The sequence below is a fragment of the Notolepis coatsorum genome (assembly GCF_963971535.1).
Source record: "Notolepis coatsorum genome assembly, chromosome: 11".
Lineage (NCBI taxonomy): Eukaryota > Metazoa > Chordata > Actinopteri > Aulopiformes > Paralepididae > Notolepis > Notolepis coatsorum.
The window spans coordinates 15613645-15634599 of NC_140175.1; the positions used below are offsets into that span (position 1 = coordinate 15613645).

Consider the following 20955-nt stretch of genomic DNA (forward strand, 5'->3'; position numbering starts at 1 on the left):
GTTTGTTGACCGCGAGGAGCCGCGTCTCTGGGTATCTTTCTTGTGACGACTAACGGGTTCCGGAGATTCGTTCATTTGAAACATTGAAGGTTTAGCCTGACGGTGGCGCTAAAAGGAAAGGTCACGGGGTCATTAAAATCAATAGGTTTGATTTCAATACATGTTATGGCAATCCAGCCATTCCTCTTCGAGATACCTTCACACACACACACACACACACACACACACACACACACACACACACACACAAACACACAAACACACAAACACACAGGGTGAAAACATAACCTGCTTGGCGGAGATAACGAAGGCATATTGGAGGTTCCATAATAATAACACTTAAAATCCCATCAGGTTTTGGCCTCTGCTACCTCATACAGATGTCAGAGATTGAGAGCATATCCAAAGACCACTGCACTTCCGCGTTACATGGAGGGAGAGAGCGCGGGGGGATAAAATGAATGAATGTTGATTAGAGCCTTGACGTAAGTGGTTGTAGCTACGGCTGTGGGGGTGCTGGAGACATGATCCAGTAGACTTTTTTTTAGACGCCCGAGTCTCCTGAACACGGAGAGTCCAATCCCAAGTCGATCGGCCCTTTCTCGGCCGAGCTATAGTCGCTTTTCCGCACACCTACTCCCCAAACTCTGCATGCGCAGACTGCCCAGGGAGTCTCTCTGGATTGTCCCCACAGAAAATTGTCAAAAAGGTGTTGCAGTGGTCTATGTGTGTGTGGGGGGTTTGACCATCCTCAAAGAATGATCTCGACAGTTCCATGTTTGGGTTGCATGGCGTCTGCCGAGGTGGTCTTGTTGCGACCGGCCCGGTCCGTTCCTCTCTGGGCCGTCGCTCCGTCACAGAACTCCGGCTGGCCGCTCTGCTGGTGTCCGAACTCCAAGCCGATCCGGAGTTCTCCGATCCGGGAGCGAGGGAGAATGTCTGGGATCCACTCGATCACAAACGGAGTGGCCTCCTTCTGGTCCGTTGTACATATTCCTGCGGGGTGGAGAGAGATGCACACAGAGGCTTAGGGCTAAGGAGGCTTGTTTAGTTTATATCCCATTTTCTTTTATTCCAGCCCTGGCCTATTTTTTTTTTCATAATGATATTCTATATTCTATTGTGCTTCTGTCTTAATTTAGTTCATATTTCATTCAATTTTATTCCACCTTTTTATTTTATTATCCGTCAGTTATTGTCTGTCCGTTAATGTCGCACCAAAAACAACCAAAGCTAATTCCTTGTATGTGAAAACTACTTGGCAATAAAGACCTTTCTGATTGACATGTCAAGGTAAACACCTGTTTGAATAAACACAGAGGGAGGCACCTTTGCAATACGGCAGTGTTCCTTTCTTTTTTTCAACGAGAAAATGTCATTAAAGTTCCATGTGGATATTCTTTCTTCCAAGCTGCGACAGAAATGTGGTTTCCTGTACAGAAATAGATCCAGCTTTCCCGTGATTAATAGAACGAGGATTGTTGAAGCTGTTTTCTTATCTGTTTTGGACTATGGTGACGGTGATGATTTAATAGGCCTGCTGTGGTTTCAACTCTGATACCGCTGGACTCGCTCTATCATTCTGCCCTCAGATTTATTACTGGTGACAGATATGATATCCATAACTCTGGCCTCTCCTTTATGGCTGGTTGGTTCTTAGGGTTTCTCGGGTTTGGTCTGAACAACGTGTAGACCACTTATTTCAACAACAGAATACACCTTTAAGCAGACTTGGAGAGTTGTGATGGGCTCTTAAAATTGCTAAATATTTTCCATCTTTTGAGTCAAATTCCTTGAGAATCATGTGACTCATCTGGTCTATCATTCTGCCCTCAGATTTATTACTGATGACAGATATGATATCCACTACTGTGTCCTTTATGAAAAGGTTGGATGGCCTTGTATGAAATTGCTGATAAACGGTGTCTTGTTTTGTAAGCTCATCGTCGCTCTAAATGAGGGTAACCTCAGTGTCTCACGAGTTGAAATAAAGGTTTGAAATTAAATTAAATGAAAGTAAATGTCACTGCAGCTGCTAATAATGATTTGCTGCGGTTAACATAATATTTGCATTTCCTAATACGGTCAACGATTAACACGCATGGCTCATTCACTCTCCTCCCAGACACACGGTCTCTCTCCTCTCAGACACACAGTGGGTCTCTCCTCTCAGACACACGGTCGCTCTCTCCTCTCAGACACACGGTCGGTCTCTCTCTCCTCTCAGACACACAGTCTCTCTCTCCTCTCAGACACACGGTCGGTCTCTCCTCTCAGACACACGGTCTCTCTCTCCTCTCAGACACACAGTCTCTCTCTCCTCTCAGACACACAGTCTCTCTCTCCTCTCAGACACACGGTCTCTCTCTCCTCTCAGACACACAGTCTCTCTCTCCTCTCAGACACACAGTCTCTCTCTCCTCTCAGACACACAGTCTCTCTCTCCTCTCAGACACACGGTCGCTCTCTCCTCTCAGACACACGCTCTCTCTCCTCCCAGACACACAGTCGGTCTCTCCTCCCAGACACACGGTCGGTCTCTCTCTCCTCTCAGACACACAGTCGCTCTCTCCTCCCAGACACACAGTCTCTCTCTCCTCCCAGACACACAGTCTCTCTCTCCTCCCAGACACACAGTCTCTCTCTCCTCCCAGACACACAGTCTCTCTCTCCTCCCAGACACACAGTCTCTCTCCCCTCCCAGACCCACACGGTCGCTCTCCCGCACCGGCCTTGAGGAAGGTGCGTAGCTCCAGGGGGCGTATGGCCTGGGGTCGGTCCACCCTGCAGCCCTCCGCCGGCTCTGGGTCGGGGAACGGCTCCGGACAGCGGAACGAGGAGTAGGTGCCGTCGATATTCCTCACAAAACTCTGGGTCAACTCTAGAGGCAGCTAGAGGACGCAACGCGGTGGCATGGGGAGAGAGAACACAAGATTAGATTAGATTAGATCAAATGTGTTGTCATCATTATACAGCAGTACAACGAAAAGAGGTTTGGCATCCAACCAGAGTGCAAATGTAACAGTAAAGTGCAACAGCAATATACAACGTACAGGTGAGGTGATAGTCCAGTATGGTCCAGTTGACCTACCTGAGTCAAGCCCCACCCTCTTTTCCTGATCCTCCAATCACAACTGTGCGATTGTGATTGGAGGATCGGGGAAAGAGGGTGGGGCTTGAGGTAGGTCAATTGCATCTCTCTCTCTTTCTCTTAGATTAGATTATTATTATTAGATTCAAATGAATTGTCATCATTCAGCACAAGTACGGTACAACGAAAAGAGGTTTGGCATCCAACCAGAGTGCAAATGTTGTAACAGTAAAGTGCGACAGTAATATACATTTACATGTGTATGTATGATGATCACCTAAGGGGATCAATAAAGGAATATTTTATATTTTTTTTACATTTAGCTGAACGCTTTTTATCCAAAGCGACTTATAAGTTGTGAACAAGTCAGCAGGAAGGGAAGGGTACAACTCTGGAAGCTAAGTAAGATTGTTCGTCAAACAGTGTTGAACTTGAGTGCTACAGTCTTGAGTGCATGTAGTATAGACATAATATAGTAGGTAGTAATGTAGACATAATGAGCATAGTACAAGGTATGGTAATATGTGTATGTAATAGTAAGTCATACTGGCCAGCAGCGTAACTAGTAAGAGTAGGTAAGGGATATGTACAGAGTTGTAGTATTAATATGTACAGTGATACAGGTATAAAGACACTATGGTAGTAAGTAGGGATGTTCGATATTGGCTTTTTTACCGATATACGACCGATATTGTCCAACTCTTAATTTCCGATACCGATACCAACCGATACAGATATATGTGGGGTTTCCCCCCCCCCCCAAAACACACCATTATGCATACTTTTCACAATAAATAAAATAAGAATTTGTTCTTACTTGCTTGCCTGGGTAAATAAAGGTTAAATAAATGTAAAATAAATATATAAATCTGTAGGCCGATGATTTGATTTGATTTTTATTTAGTACATACAATTTATACAAACGTATAAAAACAAGGGGTACAAGGATAACATGTGAAAGTCTGTCGACTTGTTTCCAACATGGTGCCAAGAAGAATACAATAAATCACAAAGAAAGAGTTAAGAAGATAAGATAGATACAACAAGTAGATAAAATAGACAACACAATTTTCTGAAAGAGCCTCATTACAGCATGTCATGTTCCTGTTCTTCAAGAGTGGTGGCCAAGCAGCACCCTCTGCAACCTATTGGTGCAGATGTCGCTTCACACCCCTCTTGAAGACAGCAATAGTGGGGGAGTTTTGGATGGCCCTGGGCAGAGAGTTCCACAGCCGGCAGGCTGTAGACAGAAAGCAGCCATTCTGTGAATATGAACCCTTTCTAGGCTCATAAACTGAGAGCTGTCCAGACCGTAACTGTCGTCCGTGGACCTGGCCACGCAGGACAATGTGAGAGCATAAATAACTGGGGGCAGATGATCCATTTAACATTTTATACATATGTCCCAGTTTCAGAAAGGAGACCCTCTGCTCCACAGGGAGCCCTATCCCACCTCATTGAAGTGACATGGCTCAATATGGGTTCGAGGTGGCAGATTTATAGGACCAATCGTATGGTCTTATTTTGGCTGGTTTGATAATATCGGACATCCCTAGTAGTAAGTCATACTGGTGTGAACCAGACTGAGAGAAGGAGATCGGACGAGGAGAGAAAGAGAGAAAGAGAGAGAGGAGGAGGGGGGGGGGGTCGTACCTCTGGGGTGTCGAAGATGCGCTTGACCTGCATCAGGTTAGTGATGTGCCAGGTGTACTTGGAGAAGGAGCCCAGGGGGAGGCCGTCATTCCTCACAAACGCTGACGACCGCACAGAGAGAAGACAAACATCATGTTAAAAGAATGTTTCAAGATTTATTTTCTTTACCGTATTATTCACAGACATTCCTGAAAGGGTTTGATCTCTAGATGGGAAAAAAGAAGCCATTTGGAGCTTTCGTGACCCACTGTAAATCAAAGTAGTGGTCTTCCTTGTACGTGAACCTTGTACAGCTCCTACACACAGCGAATACCATCTGTTGTCCAGCGTTAGTCCTCCTTGTATCGAGAGCTCGGTCGATCAACTAGACTAGAGAATGAAAACATGTCACTGTTCTTATTCCTGGTGGTGGTGGCGCCACCCATTTGTTTATGGTTGAATCACTGATTGGGCCTTTAACGCATTTCACTTCAGTAAAGAAAGTGCTGCGTGGATAATGTAACTACTACAGTCACACTCACCATGGCTCTAGATGGGACCAAATACATGGGTGAGATTTAAATTAGATTAAAAAACTTCATTAAAACGTTACAATGCTTAAAGGAACACGCCAACATTATGGGAAATGCACTTACCGTCTTCTCCTGAGTCAGACAAGGAGATGGATACCGGTTTCCTCTCAGGAGAAAGCTATCCGGCTGTATGTTAGCCTAGCTTAGCACAATGAATGGAAGTGGATGAGAAGCGGCTAGCCTAGGCGTTGGCCAACTAACACATTACATTACATTTACATTGTATTTAGCTCTTTTATCCAAAGCGACTTACAAGTTCTGTACGACGAGTCAGCAGGAAGGGAAGGGTACAACTCTGGCAGCTAAGGGTCAGTAAGACTGTTCGTCAAACAGTGTTGAACTTCAGTGCTACAGTCTTGAGTGTAGAGTAGTATAGATATATTAGCATAGTAGGTAGTAGTATAGACATATAGCATAGTAGGTAGTAGTATAGCCATATTAGCATAGTAGGTAGTAGTATAGACATATTAGCATAGTAGGTAGTAGTATAGACATATAGCATAGTAGGTAGTAGTATAGCCATATTAGCATAGTAGGTAGAGTAGTATAGACATATTAGCATAGTAGGTAGAGTAGTATAGACATATTAGCATAGTAGGTAGAGTAGTATAGACATATTAGCATAGTAGGTAGAGTAGTATAGACATATTAGCATAGTAGGTAGTAATACAACTACTAACTAACACCTCTTTAAGCTAGGCTAGCCGCTTCTCACATGCTTCCATTCATTGTGCTAAGCTAGGCTAACGTGCAGCCGGATAGCTTTCTACTGAACGCACAGAGAGGAAACTGGTATCTATCTCATTGTCTGACTCTGGAGAAGACGTGTGTTCCTTTGAGGTTCTGGTTCTTGTCGTGTCCCACCGGTTGTTGTGTTGGGGAGTCTCCTCTTCTTGGACCCCAGGGAGAGACGGTTCTGCAGGGCGTTGAAGAACTCCTGGGGGATGTGGAACACCAGCGCCTCTGGCTTTCCTGTCGGGCCAAGAGCGCGGTGTCGTCATACACACTGCCATGATAACCGGTATCCTGCTAAATGCTGCTTTCACTGTCTACAACTGCCCTACACTGTAATCATAGTAATCATAACTACTTAATTCTTTGCATTTTGTTTGCATTTTGTACTTTAGTTTTGTATATTGTATATTTGTATAGTGTTTGGTATTTTATTTTTTTTATCAAATTTTTATTTCCAATTTCTTTTTTATAACAGACATCACAGACAACATTGACATCAACAACAATAATAATAATAATAATAATAATAATAATAATAATAATAATAATAATAATAATAATAATAATAATAATAATAATAATAATAATAATAATAATAATAATAATAATAATAATAATAATAATGACAAGACAATAAATTAACATTACAACAGACTTAAAATGAGTAACAATAACAATAGCAAAAAAAATTATCCACCTCACTTAGGCAATATTGTAGAATCAGCAATCTGTATCCTGGTATAACCTGGGAATAAATAACCCTTATAGCCACACAGAGTCATTAAAACACAGTTTTAGGTTATCCATCTGATAATTCAGTCTATGGGTAGAAGTTATAGTGTTTGGTCTTTATTCTTTTTACTGTATATGAAGCACAATCTCAGGAGGCTCATACAGAACCAAGCATTTCACTGTAATGTACATGTGACAAATAAAACAAAACTTGAACCTGAAACTTACCTACCTCATACTATAGTCTACCCATATAACTCTGTATGCTAGCATGTACAATAGTGCTGTATATACCTACCGTAACTATATATATATATATATATATATATATATATATATATATATATATATATATATATAAAATGGACCATAAAATGTTCAAAAAAAAATATATAGCGTTTTTATCCAAATCGCTTTACAATTTGTTCCTCACGTTTTACCCATCCACTCACACATTCACACACCGATGGCGGAGGCGACCATGCAAGGTGCCAACCTGCTCATTGGGAGCAATTAGGGGTTAAGTGTCTTGCTCAAGAACACTTCCAACACATTGACCAGGAGGAGGAGTGGGAATCTAACCAGGAACCTCCGGATTACCAGACGACTGCTCTACCTCCCGAGCCACTGACTCACGTGACATCATTCCATGAGAGGAAACACGCGTACCGTCTTCTCCAGAGTCGGACAATGAATGGAAGTGGATGAGAGGCGGCTAGCCTCTCCCAGGGTTATAACCACTTCTCACCCACTTCCATTCATTGTGCTAAGCTAGGCTAACGTGCAGCCGGATAGCTTTCTACTGAACGCAGAGAGAGAGGAAACTGGTATCCATCTCCTTGTCTCGTGTGCCATTTCATCATTCATGACTTTTCTATTCTACTCAAACGGAATCAAACCATAAACATAAGTGGCCTTTTGGGATGTTAGATCCTAATGTGAAAAACTGTGATTTTATATCGTCTGCTAATTTTAAGCCTATTGGAACGTGAGGTTCTTCTGATATGATTTGATTCATATACATGTATCTGCATTATTTTATCCCACTTCATGCTTTGCTCTTGCTGCTTGTTGTACACTGATTTTATGTGTTATTTCTAAGTGAACTGCAATCCCCTGTATGAAAGGTGCTATACAAATAAAGTTATTATTATAATAAGTGTGCACACTCTGCATCACTATGCAGCCGTCAGGCTCCACCACCGTGGGCACAGACTGCTGCCGGCAGCCGGAGAACTAACGGCTGCAGAACTCCACAACTAGAGGAATGTCTGACCAAGTGTGTCTGACTCTTAACCACCAAAACCTGCACGGACTATAACATATGACATATATCATGCCAGTTAGGGTACAGACCCTCGGCTGCACCTTGTGTATACTGTTTATTTATCTTTATATTGAGAGTTAATTATATTGTTTACACTGTTTATTTTGCTCTTATATCTTTATATTCAGATCTAACTTTATTGCCTACATTTATGTCTTTCTACTGCCCATACCTGTACCCCCCCCCCCCCCCCCCCCCCCTCCGACAGTGGATCAGGAGGAGGTAGAGCAGTCGTCTGGTAATCGGAAAGGTTCCTGGTTCGATTCTCACTCCCCCTGGCAGCATGTTGAAGTGAGCAAGACACTCCTTGAGCAATCCTTGAGCAAAGACACTTAACCCCTAACTGCTCCCGATGAGCAGGTTGGCACCTTGCATGGTCGCCTCAAGTTCAAGTTCAAGTTCTTTAATAGTTGTCATACAGAAGTACAGAATACTTTCATACAAAATGCTTCTTACTGTTACGCTCCAGAGACTGTGCTAGACAAGATAGTATCAAATAACATAACATAATATAGCATGAATTTAGAAGAAGAAAATGAGGTCACAGTGTTCGGTATAGACATATGTACAATGTTCTGAGTTACCATATAATATACAATACACAATACTATGCAGTGTACTAATGTACAGTACTATCTAGTGCAAAGCAGAAATGGGATGAGGTACAATTTTAGGTACAATTTACAGTAAGGTGTACGAGTTGTAGTGCAATCCTTCATCCATAAATATAAAGTGTGGGGAGTGGGTGCTACAGTGTGTTTGTTTAAAGTGGATGTGTGCTATAAAGTGTGTGGAGTGGGTGCTACAGTGTGTTTGTTTAAAGTGGGTGTGTGCGTGTGGATGTGTGTGCTATGTGCGTTTGGTGGTTGTTGTTGTGTAGTGTTCATTCATTGTTCGTTTAGCAGCCTGATGGCCTGGGGATAGAAGCTACTTCTGAGTCTTTCTGTGCTCGCCTTGAGACTCCTGTATCGCTTGCCTGACCGCAGCAGTTCGAAGAGGCAGTTGTTCGGGTGACTGGAGTCTTTAATGATTCTCTTAGCCTTGCCCTTGCAACGCTTGTGGTAAATGTTCTGGAGGGTGGGGAGCCCCCCTCCAATTGTGCGTTCGGCTGAACGTGTCACTCTTTGTAGTCTGCTTTGGTCTTTTGCAGTGCTATTCCCAAACCAGGAGGTGATGTTGCCGGTCAAGATGCTCTCTATTGTACATGAGTAGAAGTTCTTAAGGATCTTCTGGCTGACTTGGAACTTCCTTAGGCGCCTGAGGAAGTAGAGGCGTTGTCGTGCCTTCTTCACCACACTGTTAATGTGTGTGGTCCATGTCAAGTCCTCGGATATGTAGGCTCCGAGGTACTTGAAGCTGTTGACTCTCTCAACCGGTGCCCCGTCGATGCTGAGGGGGCTGTAGTCCTTGACCCCCGACCTCCTGAAGTCCACAATCATCTCCTTTGTTTTGCTGACGTTCAGGGAGAGGCTGTTTTCCTGGCACCATCCCGCCAGGACCTTGACCTCTTCCAGGTAGGCCCTCTCGTCGTTGGCAGAGATCAGGCCCACCACCACTGTGTCGTCAGCAAATTTGACGATTGTATTGCTACTCCGCTGAGCCACACAGTCGTGTGTGTACAGGGAGTAGAGGAGGGGACTCAGAACACAGCCCTGGGGGGCCCCTATGTTGAGGGTGATGGATGAGGAGGTGCAGTTGCCTGCTCTCACCACCTGGGGTCTGCCAGTCAGGAAGTCCAAGACCCACTGGCAGAGGTCATAGCCCAAGCCCAGGTCCCTGAGCTTGGCTATGAGTATGGAGGGGACTATGGTATTGAATGCCGAGCTGTAGTCGATGAATAGCATTCTCACATAGTTTCAAGTTCAAGTTTCAAGTTTCTTTAATAGTTGTCATACAGAAGTACAGAATACTTTTGTACAAAATGCTTCTTACTGTTGCGCTCCAGAGACTGTGCATGACAAGATAAGTATGAAATAAAAACATAGTAAAAATTAGAAGTAAAAAAAGAGGTCACAGTGTTCAGTTTAGACATATGTACAATGTTCGTAGACGTAGTTACCATACAATATACAATACTGTGCAGTGTACTAATATACAATACTATATAGTGCAAGGCATAAATGGACGAGGTGCAGTTTAGGTACAATTCACAGTAGGTGTACGAGTTGTAGTGCAAATCCTTTATCAATAAATATAAAGTGTAAGTGTGTTTGTGTGATCTAAAGTGTGGAGAGTGGGTGCTGCAGTGTGTTGTTTGTTTGAGTGAGTGTGTGCTTGTGGGTGTGTGTGCTGTGTGCATTTGATGGTTGTTGCATAGTGATTATTGTTCGTTTAGCGATTATTGTTCGTTTAGCAGCCTGATGGCCTGGGGATAGAAGCTCCTTCTGAGTCTTTCTGTGCTCGCCATAAGACTCCGGTATCGCTTGCCTGACGGCAGCAGTTCAAAGAGGCAGTTGTTCGGGTGGCTCGAGTCCTTAATAATTCTCTTAGCCTTCCCCTTGCACCGCTTGTTGTAAATGTTCTGGAGGGTGCACATAGTTCCCCTGCCTCTTGTCCAGGTGTGATGCTGCTGTGTGCAGCACATGGGATATGGCGTCCTCCGTGGACCTGTTGGGGCGGTATGCAAATTGCAGGGGGTCCATGTTGATGGGGAGGGAGGAGCAGATGTAGCCCTTTACTAGCTTCTCAAAGCACTTCATGGCTATGGAGGTGAGAGCTACAGGGCGGTAGTCGTTGAGGCAAGCAGGCTTGGATTTTTTGGGTACAGGGATAATAGTGGACTTCTTCAGGCAGGTGGGGATGACAGCCTGTTCTAAGGACAGGTTAAATATGTCAGTGAATACTGGGGCCAGTTGGTCGGCACAGACTTTTAGGACGCGGCCGGGGATGCCGTCCGGACCTGCTGCCTTCCTGATATTCACTTTTTTAAAGGTCCGCCTCACTTCATGCTCTGTTACCCTGAACACTGCGCCTCCATCAGCAGCCGACCCCCCCCCCCCCCATTGCCGAGGCTTGTGAGCTGGTGTTGTTATTACCAGCATCAAACCTCGCATAGAAGGTATTGAGGTCGTTTGCTAAGGAGATGTCACTGTTCAGTTTGAGGGAGGCGCCTTTGTAGTCTGTCATCGTTTTGAGCCCCTGCCACATAGCTCTAGAGTCAGCTTGTTCAAACTGGAGTTCAATTTTATCCCTGTAGCGCCGTTTGGCCTCTGACACTGTCCTCCTTACGTTGTGTCGCGCCACCTTGTGGTCATTCATGTTGCCTGCCACTAGGCCGTCATTGTATGCTTTGGTGCGCTCTCTCAGAGCTTCACGGACGGATTTGTCTACCCAGGGTTTTTGATTTGGGTAAACTTTCATTTTGGTAGTGGGGATTGTTTCTTTCACCCTAGTACAGACATAGTCCAGCACTGTCTCCGTGTAGGCATTAATGTTATCTGTGTCGCGGAACACAATCCAGTCTGTGTGGTGAAACACTGACCGGATCGTCTCTTCTGACGTCAGATCCCATTTCTGCACCTCTCGCGAGACTACGGGAGTACTTTTAATTCTCTGTCTATACTTTGGTGAAAGGAAAATGGATGCGTGATCTGACTTGCCAAAGCCACTATCAGAATGAGCCTTGTAGCCACCTTTAAATTGCGTGTAACAGTGATCTAGGATGTTACCGCCTCTGGTGTTGCAAGTCACATGCTGATAGAAGTCGGGCAATACCTTTCTCAGATTGGCGCTATTGAAATCTCCCAGTACTAAAATGGCGGCGTTAACGTTAGCCACTTGTATTCTATTTACCTCGTTGTGTAGTCTGGAGAGCGCAACCTTGTTGCTGGCTTGCGGTGGAATATACACTCCGACCAGGACGATCGCCGTTAACTCCCTCGGGAGGAAGAAAGGACGACACTTGATGGTTATATATTCCAGTTCTGGGGAGCAGTGGTTGGATAATTCCTTCACGTTCGTTGGATCACTCCAATTTTTGTTAAACATGAAGGCAATACCTCCTCCACGTTGTTTACCGGACTCTGATGATGTCCTATCCTTTCTATGGATAAAGAAGTGATCCGCTGGTTGAATTGCGTGATCTGGAACCTCCGGTGTGAGCCATGTTTCGGTGAAGCAAAGGATATTGCAGTCCCTAACGTCTCTTTGATATTGAATCCTTGCTCGGATGTCATCCAGTTTATTGTCTATTGATTGTACATTGGCTAGCAATATACTGGGAAGTGGTGTACGGTGGCGTCTGGATCTCAGCCTGTTTCGGATCCCAGCCCTCTTTCCTCGTCGTCTTTTCCTGGGCTCTGGGAACAAAGGGTCTGGTCCTAGTCTCCGGAGAATTTCTTCAGGCCATTGGTGTGGTTCGGAAAGCTGATCCAGCGAGTAATCCAGTTGGTAAGTTTCCCGTAATCCAATGTCTATGAGTGCCTGACGGTCATATACATTAAATGCACCAACAGTTGGTACGCACAAAACTCTAAAAACTATAAATATTAACAAAAGTAAACACAGTCTCGACGGAGCGAACAGAGAGGCAGCCGATCGGGGCGGCGCCATCATCATTATGCCTCTGCTGTCTGTGTGTGAGTGAATGGGTCAAATGTGAGGAACAAAATTGTAAAGCGCTTTGGATAAAAGCTGCTATATAAAATGCACCTTTTAAGGCGCTTTGGATAAAAGCGCTATATAAATGCCGAATTTCCCCAAAGGGATCAATAAAGGAAAATCGTATCTTATCTAGATAGATAGTAGTGCATGGTCTGGTGGGTCCTTACCGTCAAACTGGTAGTGCATGGTCTGGTGGGTCCTTACCGTCAAACTGGTAGTGCATGGTCTGGTGTAGGGCTGGGCGATTCATAGAAGAAAAATCGCGATCTCGATTCATAGACCTATGCAATCTCATTTCTAAATTATGACGATTTTTTCGTATTAAAAAAATAATATTTCTTTATTATTATTTTCTTTTTTTTACTTTTTTAAATGATGACGATTCTGACTTGAGTTATTTTGTATGTTACAAGAGACTTTTAAGTTTAAGTCGAGCACTTTGATATATGTTATGTTGTCTGTTTAAGAAAGAGTGCAATAAATGATTTTATTGGAAAAAAATAAGAATCGTGTGAGAGAATCGTGATCTCAATTCTTAAGAGAGAAAAATCGTGATTCACATTTTAGCAAGAATCGTGCAGCCCTAGTCTGGTGGGTCCTTACCGTCAAACTGGTAGTGCATGGTCTCTGGTGGGTCCTTACCATCAAACTGGTAGTGCATGGTCTGGTGGGTCCTTACCGTCAAACTGGTAGTGCATGGTCTGGTGGGTCCTTACCGTCAAACTGGTAGTGCATGGTCTGGTGGGTCCTTACCGTCAAACTGGTAGTGCATGGTCTGGTGGGTCCTTACCGTCAAACTGGTAGTGCATGGTCTCTGGTGGGTCCTTACCTTCAAACTGGTAGTGCATGGTCTGGTGGGTCCTTACCGTCAAACTGGTAGTACATGGTCTCTGGTGGGTCCTTACCATCAAACTGGTAGTGCATGGTCTGGTGGGTCCTTACCGTCAAACTGGTAGTGCATGGTCTGGTGGGTCCTTACCGTCAAACTGGTAGTGCATGGTCTCTGGTGGGTCCTTACCATCAAACTGGTAGTGCATGGTCTCTGGTGAGTCCTTACCATCAAACTGGTAGTGCATGGTCTAGTCTGGTGGGTCCTTACCGTCAAACTGGTAGTGCATGGTCTGGTGGGTCCTTACCGTCAAACTGGTAGTGCATGGTCTGGTGGGTCCTTACCATCAAACTGGTAGTGCATGGTCTCTGGTGGGTCCTTACCATCAAACTGGTAGTGCATGGTCTAGTCTGGTGGGTCCTTACCGTCAAACTGGTAGTGCATGGTCTAGTCTGGTGGGTCCTTACCGTCAAACTGGTAGTGCATGGTCTAGTCTGGTGGGTCCTTACCGTCAAACTGGTAGTGCATGGTCTGGCGGGTCCTTACCGTCAAACTGGTAGTGCATGGTCTGGTGGGTCCTTACCGTCAAACTGGTAGTGCATGGTCTCTGGTGGGTCCTTACCGTCAAACTGGTAGTGCATGGTCTGGTGGGTCCTTACCGTCAAACTGGTAGTGCATGGTCTGGTCTGGTGGGTCCTTACCGTCAAACTGGTGGTGCATGGTCTAGTCTGGTGGGTCCTTACCGTCAAACTGGTAGTGCATGGTCTGGTGGGTCCTTACCGTCAAACTGGTAGTGCATGGTCTCTGGTTGGTCCTTACCGTCAAACTGGTAGTGCATGGTCTCTGGTGGGTCCTTACCGTCAAACTGGTAGTGCATGGTCTGGTGGGTCCTTACCGTCAAACTGGTAGTGCATGGTCTGGTGGTGGGTCCTTACCGTCAAACTGGTAGTGCATGGTCTGGTGGGTCCTTACCGTCAAACTGGTAGTGCATGGTCTGGTGGGTCCTTACCGTCAAACTGGTAGTGCATGGTCTGGTGGTGGGTCCTTACCGTCAAACTGGTAGTGCATGGTCTCTGGTGGGTCCTTACCGTCAAACTGGTAGTGCATGGTCTGGTGGTGGGTCCTTACCGTCAAACTGGTAGTGCATGGTCTCTGGTGGGTCCTTACCGTCAAACTGGTAGTGCATGGTCTGGTGAATCCTCTCCGTCACGCTGCTCAGCCACTGCTGGAAACCCTGGGTCACCGTGTGCTCGTCCACAGAGAGGCCGCTGCTCCCTGGAGACCCACAGACACAAGATCAGAGGAGGAGTATGAATGATACTACAAACACAGACAGAGATCAGAGGACTATAATACTACAGACAGAGATCAGAGGAGGAGTATAATACTACAGACACGGACAGAGATCAGAGGACTATAATACTACAGACAGACAGAGATCAGAGGACTATAATACTACAGACACGGAGCGAGATCAGAGGACTATAATACTACAGACACAGAGATCAGAGGACTATAATACTACAGACAGACAGAGATCAGAGGACTATAATACTACAGACACAGACCGAGATCAGAGGACTATAATACTACAGACAGAGACTGAGATCAGAGGACTATAATACTACAGACACAGATCAGAGGACTATAATACTACAGACAGAGACTGAGATCAGAGGACTATAATACTACAGACACAGATCAGAGGACTATAATACTACAGACAGAGACCGAGATCAGAGGACTATAATACTACAGACACAGATCAGAGGACTATAATACTACAGACACAGAGATCAGAGGACTATAATACTACAGACACAGAGATCAGAGGACTATAATACTACAGACACAGAGCGAGATCAGAGGACTATAATACTACAGACACAGAGATCAGAGGAGGACTATAATACTACAGACACTGAGATCAGAGGACTATAATACTACAGACACAGAGATCAGAGGACTATAATACTACAGACACAGAGCGAGATCAGAGGACTATAATACTACAGACAGAGACTGAGATCAGAGGACTATAATACTACAGACACAGATCAGAGGACTATAATACTACAGACACAGAGCGAGATCAGAGGACTATAATACTACAGACACAGAGATCAGAGGAGGACTATAATACTACAGACACAGAGATCAGAGGAGGACTATAATACTACAGACACAGACACAGAGATCAGAGGACTATAATACTACAGACACAGAGATCAGAGGACTATAATACTACAGACACAGACAGAGATCAGAGGACTATAACACTACAGACACAGAGATCAGAGGACTATAACACTACAGACACAGAGATCAGAGGACTATAATACTACAGACACAGAGATCAGAGGACTATAATACTACAGACACAGAGATCAGAGGACTATAATACTACAGACACAGAGATCAGAGGACTATAATACTACAGACACAGAGATCAGAGGACTATAATACTACAGACACAGAGATCAGAGGACTATAATACTACAGACACAGAGATCAGAGGACTATAATACTACAGACACAGAGATCAGAGGACTATAATACTACAGACACAGAGATCAGAGGACTATAATACTACAGACACAGAGATCAGAGGACTATAACACTACAGAACACTCATTAACTTGATGATTCAGCGGAGCAGGATTACAGCCCTGGGATTACAGAGACACACGCAGAAGAATTAAGAGACAGACAGATGTCTGAGAGGTTGTAAAGGCAGCGCTCTGTAAGGCTCCAGAGAGAGAGAGAGAGAGATGAGGAAATAGAGGAATGGGGTAGGGAGGTGGCAGTGAGACAGGTTGTAGACAGGGGGTAGTGAGACAGGGGGCAGTGAGACAGAGGGCAGTAAGACAGGGGGCAGTAAGACAGGGGGTAGGGAGACAGGGGGTAGATCGATAGGTAGGTGGCAGTGAGACAGGTGACAGTGAGGCAGGTGGCAGTGAGACAGGGGTAGAGAGACAGGTTGTAGGGAGGTGGCAGTGAGACAGGTGGTAGAGAGACAGGGGTAGAGAAACAGGTTGTAGAGACAGGGGTAGAGAGACAGGTTGTAGAGACAGGGGTAGAGAGACAGGTTGTAAGGAGGTGGCAGTGAGACAGGGGGTAGCAGGACAGACCACTGAGGTGACAGTTTCAAGTACCTGGGAGCCCACATATCCGAGGACTTGACATGGACCACACACATTGACAGTGTTGTGAAGAAGGCACGACAACGCCTCTACTTCCTCAGGCGCCTAAGGAAGTTCCAAGTCAGTCAGAAGATCCTTAGGAACTTCTACTCATGTACAATAGAGAGCATCCTGACTGGCAACATCACCTCCTGGTTTGGGAATAGCACTGCACAAGACCGTAGCAGACTACAAAGAGTGACACGTTCAGCCGAATGCACAATTGGAGGGGGGCTCCCCACCCTCCAGAACATTTACAACAAGCGGTGCAGGGGGAAGGCTAAGAGAATCATCAAGGACTCCAGCCACCCGAACAACTGCCTCTTTGAACTGCTGCGGTCAGGCAAGCGATACCGGAGTCTCAAGGCGAGCACAGAAAGACTCAGAAGAAGCTTCTATCCCCAGGCCATCAGGCTGCTAAACGAACAATAAACACTATGCAACAACCATCAAATGCACACAGCACACACATCCACACGCACACACTCACTTTAAACAAACAACACACTGCAGCACCCACTCTCCACACTTTAGATCACACAAACACACTTACACTTTATATTTATTGATAAAGGATTTGCACTACAACTCGTACACCTACTGTAAATTGTACCTAAATTGCACCTCATCCCATTTCTGCCTTGCACTATATAGTATTGTATATTAGTACACTGCACAGTATTGTATATTATATGGTAACTCAGTTACGTCTATTCTGCATCGAACATTGTACATATGTCTATACTGAACACTGTGACCTCATTTTTTTTACTTCTAATTTACATGCTATACTATGTTATTTTATTTCATACTTATCTTGTCTAGCACAGTCTCTGGAGCGTAACAGTAAGAAGCATTTTGTATAAAAGTATTCTGTACTTCTGTATGACAACTATTAAAGAAACTTGAAACTTGAACTTGAAACCTCTACCCCCAGACCACTGAGGTGACAGACAGCCCCCCTCTCTACCCCCAGCAGGACAGACCACTGAGGTGACAGACAGCCTCTCTCTACCCCCAGCAGGACAGACCACTGAGGTGACAGACAGCCCCCCTCTCTACCCCCAGCAGGACAGACCACTGAGGTGACAGACAGCCTCTCTCTACCCCCAGCAGGACAGACCACTGAGGTGACAGACAGCCCCCCTCTCTACCCCCAGCAGGACAGACCACTGAGGAGGTTGAGGATGGTGGTAGGAGATGGAAGAAAGATGGAGAATTACTCCAGAAAAAGGCAATGGTGGAGTCAGACAAACAGACAAAGATAGGCCTGAGAGAATCATCTCATAGCAGTAAGTAAGTACTACATGTATGTACTATGTATGTAGTACGTATCGGGTATTACAGTGAGTGTACTGATGATCTGAATCTGTCCACCTGTGGCGGGTTCTTCCAGGCGGAGTCTCTTTGCTTTGTGGTGAGTGCTGCTGATTGGCTCACACTGCAGGGTGGATGTGTCAGGAGCACAGATGGGCCTGCAGTGGGCGCTCGGTGGAACACCTGCAGGGGGCAGCAGAGAGCGGATACCGACACACACACACACACGGTCAAATATACACTGTAAGTAACGAATAGCGAATAACGCTGAAATAAAAAACGACAGCTTTACGTAGGGCTGGGCGATATAACGATAACGATATATATCGCGATATATTTTAATAATCGATATCGAATATCGGAAACAAAAAATCGTGTGACCTGCAACAGGGCAGTTTTAAAACCAGAGACAGTGGACAGACTTGTCTTTCTTGCCTGCAACTTAAAGTAATGGCTTTGCTTGTCCAAATGACAATACTGACCAAATTGAGATTTATTTTTCTCTTGTCCATTTATTTAGTTTGCTTTCTAATTTAAAATACAGTTTGAAACCGTCTGTACACAGTAGGCTATGTGTGCTAGCTGAGCTAGTCTCCTTTGGTGGTTTGTCCACCAAAAAAGCGCCAAAAGATAGAAAATAAACTAGCAGAGCCAGAACTGTTCAACTCCTCTGGAGCCACAGCCAGCAGAGAAGCCGGTTTACTTTCGCTTTTAAACCAGCTGCAGCCTGAGAACTGGAGTGTGAGGGGATGTAACACTAAAGATGGCGGCAACGACAAAGAATTGCTGCAAAATAAACATACATCTGTTGTTTATTTAAAAAAAAAAATTAATTATATATATTTTTTTACTATAACAATTTCGATAATTATCGATATCGAGTGATATGATAACATGATCATATCGTTATCGTGATATGATTTTTTGCCATATCGCCCAGCCCTAGCTTTACGCGGCTTTACCGTTGGAGGAGCCGTGGTTGATGAACGCCGCGAAATCCGAGGCCAGTTTGTCGTCGCTGGCGAAGGCACACACGCAGGCATAGAAGTGGAGGCAGGGTTCCGACGCGGCGCCGGGGACGCAGAAAAAGCCGGAGGATCCCGTCATCGTCGCCCCCCCGGAGTGATTCTCTCCCCCCGCGTCCGCCTTCCTGCCTCTGGCCTCAGCGACCTGACAGGCACAGAGGAACATGGCCTGCTGCTGCTGCTGCCCGTGACGGCCCTTCGCCTCGCTCCTGCTGCTGGGGCCCTCCGGGGGGGGGAGCCCTGCTCCGGCCCCTACGGTCAGATGCAGGAGACCCAGCGGGTGGTTCGAATCGGTGTGGCACTTCACCACCAGGGTGTCCCGGGAGACGCGCTGCACCAGGGGTCCCGGGGACTCGGTGGCCAGCCTCCAGAGCTCCTCCCTGGCTTGGCCGGAGACCTGGAGGCCCTCCAGGATGGAGCTCTTCAGGGGCAGAGGGGTGGCGTGCCGCTGGCACTCCATGGCCTGCTTGATGTGCGCGCACAGGCTGTCCGAGGAGGAGGAGGAGGAGCCCTGCTTGGCGGCGTTGCCCCCCGCAGCGCACTGCTGCGACGACTGACCCTGGCTCGACCTCAGACCCTGCCTGCAGGCGGGCAGGAAGCAGCGGCCCAGGTTGATCCTCGTCAGGAGGGTGGCCCCGTCGCCCGTGGCGATGGCCGTGTCGGTGGGCACCAGCTCCACGAAGCCCATCTGCGCGGCCGTGGCCCCCCACCTGCCCCGCTGGCACACCGAGAACACCTGCGCCTCACCGCCCACGTCCCCTCCGGCTCCTCCTCCACCCTCCTGCTCCTCCTCCTCCTCCCCCCCGTCGTGCCCCTGCCGCCCGCCACCGTCTATCACCACCCTCACCGCCTCCACCGTGGCCCTCTTGGAGCTGCTGCCGCGGCCGCCCGGGGCGGCGTCCCTCAGGACGATGCCGCACGCCTTGTTCTTGCAGCTGAGGCCGCGGGTGCCGTTGTAGACGCCGCAGCGGGGGCACTTGCGGATGCCGCGCAGGGTGGCCTTGCCCAGGTTGGACAGGAAGGCGGGGGTCGTCGTCGTCGTCGTCGTCTGGGCGGTCTTCCTGCCCTCCCTCTGCCTGGCCGCCAGGCTGGGCTGGGGGGCGCTGGTCTGTGGCGAGGTGGAGGAGGAGGAGGAAGCCCCCTGGCAAGGAGAGGTCGCTGCGGCCCCAGACAACATTTGGGCTCCTGATGTTGACTAACAGTGTCGTTGGAATTATTAAAGGGCTAAGTTAGACACCTGCAATTGAAAGACATACAGACATAACAGATATTATAAGCCTACTATGGTAATCAAGACAGACAACAGATATAAGCCTATGATCATCAGATAACAGTTTGTACAGAGGAAGTCAGCACATTTCCTTATACTACTATGCAATAATGAAGAATGCATGAGTAAGCAAGCCTGTATGCAAGCATTATACAAATTAAAACAGTCTATGACCTCAGGTTAATAATTGCATACTGAACTTAGAAATAATGTCAGGTTTAACTATGGGATAACTTGTAACAATTGACTGCATTGCAACTGTTTTCAGCGCATAAGATGTTATCTAGTCGCATGTTGCATCTAGCCGCCGTCAGAGACGTGGTTTTAACGTTACCATAGCACCACAGGTATTTCCACTACCAGCCTCTGTTTGGTCAAATTCAGTTTTTCGTGCACAAGCCTCCTCTTCCTCTCGGCCGTCGCCATTCCTCCTTACATCCCAGCCACTGCATTGCGCCTGTAACGACGCTCGTGATTGGACGGCGAAACGATCACGTGGAAAAGGGGGCCGGCCTCTCCTAAACACACTGAATTATGGGAAATGAAGTTCATGGCTGGTAAAAAATAAATATACAAACGGAAGCAAAAACTCAGACGCTATTATTAATAACTTTTCACAA

The 20955-nt window shown here is 46.2% G+C and overlaps 1 protein-coding gene across 1 annotated transcript; it reads right to left on the bottom strand.

Annotated features, from left to right (window-relative positions):
- Nucleotides 1–296: 296 nt before the first annotated feature.
- Nucleotides 297–20758, bottom strand: cUnh2orf42 (chromosome Un C2orf42 homolog). Its single transcript, XM_084324795.1, has 8 exons — nucleotides 20670–20758; nucleotides 19003–20302; nucleotides 18101–18223; nucleotides 14709–14816; nucleotides 6181–6288; nucleotides 4745–4845; nucleotides 2729–2891; nucleotides 297–996 (listed from the first exon to the last, which is right to left on the bottom strand). Exons 2-8 carry the CDS (start codon nucleotides 20240–20242, stop codon nucleotides 752–754), a joined length of 2088 nt encoding a protein of 695 aa, XP_084180921.1. The 5' UTR covers nucleotides 20243–20302; nucleotides 20670–20758; the 3' UTR covers nucleotides 297–751.
- Between the last annotated feature and the right edge of the window lie 197 nt (nucleotides 20759–20955).

Coding starts and splice junctions, on each gene's coding strand:
- cUnh2orf42 (XM_084324795.1), bottom strand. CDS start 20,242: ATGTTGTCTGGGGCCGCAGCGACCTCTCCTTGCCAGGGGGCTTCCTCC. Junction 18,224..19,002: donor CAACCACGGCTCCTCCAACG/GTAAAGCCGCGT, acceptor TGCCCCCTGCAG/GTGTTCCACCGAGCGCCCAC. Junction 2,892..4,744: donor GCATCTTCGACACCCCAGAG/GTACGACCCCCC, acceptor TGCGTCCTCTAG/CTGCCTCTAGAGTTGACCCA.